The sequence below is a fragment of the Penaeus chinensis genome, chromosome 31 (genome assembly GCF_019202785.1).
Source record: "Penaeus chinensis breed Huanghai No. 1 chromosome 31, ASM1920278v2, whole genome shotgun sequence".
Classification (NCBI taxonomy): domain Eukaryota; kingdom Metazoa; phylum Arthropoda; class Malacostraca; order Decapoda; family Penaeidae; genus Penaeus; species Penaeus chinensis.
The window spans coordinates 7,256,950-7,264,449 of NC_061849.1; the positions used below are offsets into that span (position 1 = coordinate 7,256,950).

Below are 7,500 nucleotides of genomic sequence, written 5' to 3' on the forward strand. Positions count from 1 at the left end.
CCTACCATTGACATTTGAGCCAAGATGCCACATAAACTTCCTTCAACAGTTTTTTTTGTGCCAAACCAGTGCCTTTTACCAAAATATGTTCCACCTACGGAGGCAGCTGTATCACCAACACCCACTGCTAGAATACCTGCTAGAAGAGGCAATAAACTCCCTGCTGTCTTTAAGCCAATAGGTGATTCTTTTAGAGGACATGGGCTGATCCACAGTGGAGCAGCAACTCCAGCTAACAGGTAGAGATGGCTTAAAATCAATGAACCTTTATCTTTCTCATCTAAGAAAGTTACGAAAGCATCATATATTACAGATGCAATGGGCTCAATTTTCAGATCTCTCACACACTGAAAGGAAAGAAAAAACATTTTTCTTTTTAGGAAACAATGAATACAGGGGTGGGGTTGAAGAAACTGGAGAACCATTTATGGTTACTAAATAATATAATGATAGTTGGGTTTTTGCTTCTCTTTTCAATGTCAAAATCTTCTTTCCAATGGATTACATAAATACTAAATGAAAAATATAAATCCAGAATTGCAAGGGTCCACATGTAAAGGATTTAAGGGAAATTAACAAACTTAGCATGAAGGTAAAGAAATTACAGAGTGGATTTTCCCAGCCAGGTAACCAACAAGGTATATCCATATAATGGAGCTACCCTGCTTTGTATGCAAACCCACCTTGATATTGACAACCCTAATCTTTTTCTATTGGAAGCCAAAAGTTGCAGCACAATATTTAACAACTCCATCACCATTAACTTCCTCTTTACACAGTTTCAATGTAAGGTGACTTCTAATGTAACCTGGCAAGAAGCCAGGCATTTTAAGAGGGCTGGCATTGCCAAAAATTGCATTCTGACTTTCTGAGACATATGATTTAAAGTCTGGCCACTGGAAAGTATAACCTAGGCATGATGAAAATTCAAAAGAATGAATGATTTTGACTTGTAGTTTGGGCATTGGAAAGTATACCATAAGCATACTGGGGCCCATCTTGATATTCTTAAGGGAATTTCATCTCTATTGAAGTTAGAAAATGTCTATTATATGGATCTGACTGGATATTTTTCACAGTAAATATTGAGTTAAAGTAATTCAGCATATGACAAGAGAGAGAGAGAGAGAGAGTGACAGAGAGAGAGAGAGAGAGAGAGAGAGAGAGAGAGAGAGAGAGAGAGAGAGAGAGAGAGAGAGAGAGAGAGAGAGAGAGAGAGAGAGAGAGAGAGAGTGACAGAGAGAGAGAGAGAGTGACAGAGAGAGAGAGAGAGTGACAGAGAGAGAGAGAGTGACAGAGAGAGGGAGGGGGGGGGGTGAGAGAGAGAGAGAGAGAGAGAGAGAGAGAGAGAGAGAGAGAGAGAGAGAGAGAGAGAGAGAGAGAGAGAGAGAGAGAGAGAGAGAGAGAGAGAGTGACAGAGAGAGAGAGAGTGACAGAGAGAGAGAGAGTGACAGAGAGAGAGAGAGAGTGACAGAGAGAGGGAGGGGGGGGGTGAAAGAGAGAGAGAGAGAGAGAGAGAGAGAGAGAGAGAGAGAGAGAGAGAGAGAGAGAGAGAGAGAGAGAGAGAGAGAGAGAGAGAGAGAGAGAGAGTGACACAGAGAGAGAGAGAGAGAGACAGAGAGAGAGAGAGAGTGACACACAGAGAGAGAGAGAGAGTGACACACAGAGAGAGAGAGAGTGACACACAGAGAGAGAGAGAGAGTGACACACAGAGAGAGAGAGAGAGAGAGAGAGAGAGAGAGAGAGAGAGAGAGAGAGAGAGAGAGAGAGAGAGAGAGAGAGAGAGAGAGAGAGAGAGAGAGAGAGAGAGAGTGACACAGAGAGAGAGAGAGAGTGACACAGAGAGAGAGAGTGAGTGACAGAGAGAGAGAGAGCAAGAGGGGGGGGAGAGCAAGAGGAAGGGGGGGAGAGCAAGAGGAAGGGGGGGAGAGCAAGAGGAAGGGGGAGAGAGCAAGAGGGAGGGGGAGAGAGCAAGAGAGAGAGGGAGAGAGCAAGAGAGAGAGGGAGAGAGCAAGAGAGAGAGGGAGAGAGCAAGAGAGAGAGGGAGAGAGCAAGAGGGAGGGGGAGAGAGCAAGAGGGAGGGGGAGAGAGCAAGAGGGACGGGGAGAGAGCAAGAGGGACAGGGAGAGAGCAAGAGGAAGGGGGAGAGAGCAAGAGGGAGGGGAATAGAGCAAGAGGGAGGGGGAGAGAGGAAGAGGGAGGGGTAGAGAACAAGAGGGAGAGGGAGGGGGAGAGAACAAGAGGGAGAGGGAGAGGGAGAGAACAAGAGGGAGAGAACAAGAGGAAGAGGAAGAGGAAGAGGGAGAGAAAGAGGGAGGGAGGGAGGGAGGGAGGGAGGGAGGGAGGGAGGGAGGGAGGGAGGCAGGGAGGGAGAGAGAGAAGTCAAGAGGGGGAGGGAGCAAGGTGGGGAAAGGGAGGGAAGGAGAGAGGGAGTGAGGAAGGGAGAGAGTATAAAATGTAAAAACAGATATTTCGAAATAGTGAAAAGTCGTTCAGACTTTCATACCTCTAATATCCAGCATAGCATCAGTGCAGCTGTAGCAGCCAGTTGAGTGATGGTTGGTTCGAATATAATACCTGGTGTAAATACCAGAACTATAATCAAATGATACACCTTCCGAAGAATAGTTGTTGGTAGCTTTTTTGTCCTGTAAAATCATAAATAAATATAACATTTAAGTTGAAAGCTGGAAAGTATCCAGTAATTATTTTGAATAACAAATTGTCACTATGACACAGAATATGCAAAAATATTTGTATTTAGTTATCAAAACATTTTCTATATATCAATGTGTGCTTCTTCAGTTTCCTTGGTGGAAAAAAAAAAAAAATCTAATAATGTGGGACTAATATCACATACACAGAGTCTTTAGCAAGAAATTCTTCTGTAAACAAAAGGTATTTTAAATTGAAAAAAAAAAAAAAAGTGAAAACAAAAGACTTTTAACCCATTGGCTTCATTGCCACTATGTGGCCCAAAAAACAGGCATTAAGCTTACTATAGCAGCCACTCTGACAGGTGTACAATCACAGCCAAATTTCCACATGACAGCATGTTCATGTCACTCACCCCTCAAGCCAATTTTTTTCATGACATGATGGTTACATCATCCAGATCGTAGGGGTTATTTACTGTCATGTCATGAGTTTAATCTCCTCATGCATGCTGTGATGGTACATGAGTTAACATGCTTTAATGGAAAGCTGGGTTTGGGTGTACAATGTTATTGTATATTCTCTCTCGCTGGTTCAATGGAACAGGGTAACTCTCCTTAGTCATTGTTACAATGGGTATTCAATAACTGGTATATTCAAACATGGAAATTTCTGGTTAAAACATCCTGTTTAAAGATGATATAGTTAATATTACATTCAAAATTATGTTTTTCAGTTATCATAGTTGGCAACTTTCATTAGTGCATTATGAAAGTGGTGTTTCTGCCAGATGTTTGTGTGTGGTATAGTACCAATGAAGACAATCACAGGCATATGGAAATTCCTACTAAAGATGTTGTTTGCACAAGGTTTCTCAAGACTGCTCCAAGAAGAGCATGTACTGAAACAAATAGCTACTAGTACCCAGGTAGCAGCCATGAAAAGACATCCAATATTAGTGAAGGACCCTAAAACATGTATTCAAATGGCCATTAAATTATATGTTGGTCTGTTGTACATGTCATTACATTATTACAATGTATTACTGATATCTTAATTGTTATCAGGGTTGATGTTATTTGCATCTAATGATCCATACACCAGAGGTGGAAGGAGTGGGGATATATGACTCCAGGGAACAGAACACTTATACTGAGGGTTGTGATTAATGGATTATCATCTCCAAAGTATTACAGTTCATAGAAGGGATGAAAATTCTCATTTGGGTAGTGGAATAATGTGAACCAGGAAGCAGAAAAAGGTTCTGGCCCAGCAAATGATGTATTGATAACAGTATGTTAATAGAGGTTGCTGTAAGGACCAAATATATTTAATCTATACTACTAAGTCAATAACTTTGGCAATTTGTATTATATGTAGGACTGCAATTCCTACTAACCAAAAAACACTTAAAACTAATGGGATGGAAACTTTGTTGGGGAGGGAAGCCTCAGCACATCTATGAAATACAAAGGCCAAGGAAAGCCCTGAACAAGTGAATCTCTCACTTCCTCTTAGTAACACAACTGGATCCCAGGAAAACAGTTTAGAAATAGGTGAGACAAACTGGTAAACCATCAGAGGTATACCAGTAGATATTTCTTGGTAGGTTGAGTTTGGCACTAGAGCACTGTACAAGAGAAACAATACTACAGCAGAGACAGGGTGAGAACGAGTCAGAATGGTTAAAACAAATTTGGGCAGATTCTTTTAGCTTTCTTTTTGATGAGAGGAAGAAAGAGGCAACCCTCATGTAAAAGCTATAATTGATTAAAGACCTTCACAGATCTGGAATAAATAAAAATAGTAAACTAGCTGATGATAAAAGCATTCATGACAGTAACAATCCTATAGCAGGAAAAGTGCCTCCCTCTACACCTACCCCCTTGTCTTGCCATTACCCACTTTGCCATATTTATAAGGTCATGAAGTCATGAAATGAAGGTCCTCACAGAGTGAGAGGTAGCTAGATATTGCTTCTTGCTGCAAGACCTGGAGGGTCAGAAACAAGATTTTCCTTTGGGTGTTAGATGTCAGATGTCAGAATCATTTAGTGCTGATCTAAGGAGTTGCTAAAAAGACTTTAGCAGAGCCCAGAGGGTAACCTAGGGTCATAGGTACTAACAGCAGGCACCAAGGAATGCTAGCAAACAGATCTTTCTGGTAACATTCTCAGTCCAAAGTCTCTCTGAATAACCACATAGTGCTGCTTCATGGAGGCACTACCTTCATCTAGACAAAGCATAGGATGGTAGGCATGACATAAAGGCACTGAAGCAGGAATTGCAAGAATGTGGAGATAGTCCCTCTGTTCTAAGTCAAAACCTGATGAAAACCACGGAGGACAGCTGCAGTTTAGGTAAAGACCCACAGGATATGCAAGAGTGCCAAGCAAATCACAGGTGTGATGAGCAATCAGTTTTCTGTAAGTGAAAATTATTGAATGTCTACTGAGGAACTAATCTAGTCATAATGCTGAATCCAAGTTTGTTCTCTTTCTTTGCATTATTTATTCAGCATCAATGTCAAGTGAGCTTGTGTCATATGATCAATCATAATCATCTTATTTACAATTTTGCATGAGTTCAGCCAAGATGACCACAACGAGGATTATTTCATAGTAAGTTCTGTTAGAGTAGCAGAGGTGTAAAACAGTAATGATAGTGAAACTCTATGATCTATCAAAGCCAGGACCCCCAGCAACAAGACTAGCTCAATGACAGTCAAATTTGATAAAGGGGCCAGAGCAAACGTGCTTCCGATAAGAGCATTTCAAATTATGTGCCTAGATTTCTTAGATGCTTATGGGAAGCAGAAAACCTATCTGACCAAAAACTGTTAAAAGAATTTGGTTGCAGTGGACAATTTGAAATTCAAGCATTTTGGGTCAATCAAATTAAAGCGCACAACTGATGAGACAAACTGGATCGATACAGACTTCTACATTCTGAACCAAGAAGTAAAACAATTATTTTGGGTCTGCCAAGTCTGAGAGCCCTAGGCATGGTCACAATTCATGAGAGACGGGTGTGCCCTCAAACAACAATGGCCGTCTAGTAGGTGGATGATTTATAGAAATTATATCCAGAAAATAGGTTATCAAAAAGGTGTTGGAACCTACAGATTGGGTCAACAGTATGGTTTGCACCATGAAGAAAGATGGCAGTCTACATGTATATTTAGATCCAAAAGACCTGAACAAAGCTATAGAGAGAAGCCATCACAATATAAATAAGCAAGATGAAATCACACACAAGTTTGTAGATTCAAGATTTTTCAGCAAACTTGGTGCAAAGAATTGCTCTTGGTTAGTCAAGCTTGATGAAACCATTTCATTCCTCACTACATTTAACACTCCTTTTGGCTGCTAAAGATACCTCAGAATCCTTTATGGTCTGTTTATGTCACAAGATGTTTTTCAGAAAAAAAAATGTATCAGATCCTTGAAAACTGTCCCAGTACCATTGCCATTGCTGATAATATAGTCCTGTTGGGGGAAACTGAAGCGGAGCACGACACAAATCTGTATAACTTCTTCAAGAAAGCCAAGTAGCAAGGATTAACTTTCAATACTGAAAAATGCATGAAGAGTCAAAAAACTCTTCAGCTCCATCCCAGAGGGACAGCATCAAGAAGGAATAAAAGTAAAAGATACAATGCTACGGGCAGGAGCTGAATGCCTCATCATTCCTATTTTAGCATCTTCTCTTCCCAGATATCTAATGACTAAGGGTGAACATACCTAATAGTCAAAAGCCTTTTACTGCAGTTTGGAACTCTGGAGCGAGCACAAGATTGGTTAAGTATTCTATGGACATGGAGCAGGACGAGGTGAAAAAGAAGGTCCACAAGGATCCATGGAACCATCCTTCTCTGCTTGAACCACATGAACTCCTTGTAAGTGGAATACTTGAAGGAGAACCGGTGAAGGTACTAGGGGAGGCCCAAATGACCTTCAAAATAAGAATCTAAGGATCAAATTGACTCTCATGAATATGCAGTGGTTTCGATGGAAACTATCACTGTATCTCCAGGTAAGGCAGCTGTATTAACGGGATGTCTCATAATAAAATGTGGAAAATTGGAGGAGGGAACTCCAATAATGGCAAAAGGAAATCCGTTACAGGAGGATTGTGTTACCAATCCTGTTATATGCAAAGCAGTGGATCAGGTGAAAGTCCTAGCTTGTAACTGGGATATTAATCCACCAAAAACAGAGGATAGCCCAGGCATATCCCAATGGAAGATACGGAAATGGAACCATTGGGAAATATAGGCAAGGGTCACAATGAAGAGCAAAAAGTATTGGCTAAATTAGCAGTGATAAAGGAAGTATCAGACAATGGAGATGAAGACGATGACCCATTGGAACAGGTACTCCAGATCGACCCTCAACAGGTGAAAGTAGGTCAGGATCCAATTCTCACTGAGGATCGCTTTCAGAAATTATCGAAAGGATTAAGGGCTGATAATTGGGCATTATCTGCAAGCCAGAGGAAAGACGTAGAAAGGGTTTTGCAAGACTTTCTGGTAGCCTTTAATTTGAAGGAGGAACCACTGGGGAAAACAAACTTGATTACTCATCAAGTAGAGACAGCCGATGAAGGAAAGGTTTATATTCCCCCCAGGTTTATTCCCTATGCAGAACAACCAGCTGTGGAGGCAGAGGTCCAAGCCTTGATGGATCAAGGTCATATAAGGGTCAGTTCATTGAAGTGGAATGCTCCAATTGTCTTAGTGAAAAGGAAGGATAATCCCCATCCAAGGTTGTGCATGGATTACCAGGCTCTGAATGCTAAAACAAGGCCAGAGTTTTATCACTTACCTCTAATTGAAGATATCCTG

General features: G+C 41.2%; 1 protein-coding gene across 6 annotated transcripts in view; it reads right to left on the minus strand.

The window, feature by feature from the left end:
- The window catches only part of LOC125041936 (dolichol kinase-like), a 48,141-nt gene that overhangs the window by 5,274 nt on the left and 35,367 nt on the right, over nucleotides 1–7,500 (minus strand). For 4 of the 6 annotated variants that reach the window (XM_047637353.1, XM_047637351.1, XM_047637352.1 and 1 more), the window contains exons 7-8: nucleotides 2,507–2,648; nucleotides 1–347 (exon numbers count right to left, since the gene is read on the minus strand). The exon at nucleotides 1–347 is cut by the window's left edge and continues 199 nt beyond it. In XM_047637353.1, the coding sequence (XP_047493309.1) occupies nucleotides 1–347; nucleotides 2,507–2,648 (489 nt within the window). The remainder of the gene's footprint in view (nucleotides 348–2,506; nucleotides 2,649–7,500) is intronic. The other 2 variants (XM_047637355.1, XM_047637354.1) reach the window with 1 other exon arrangement.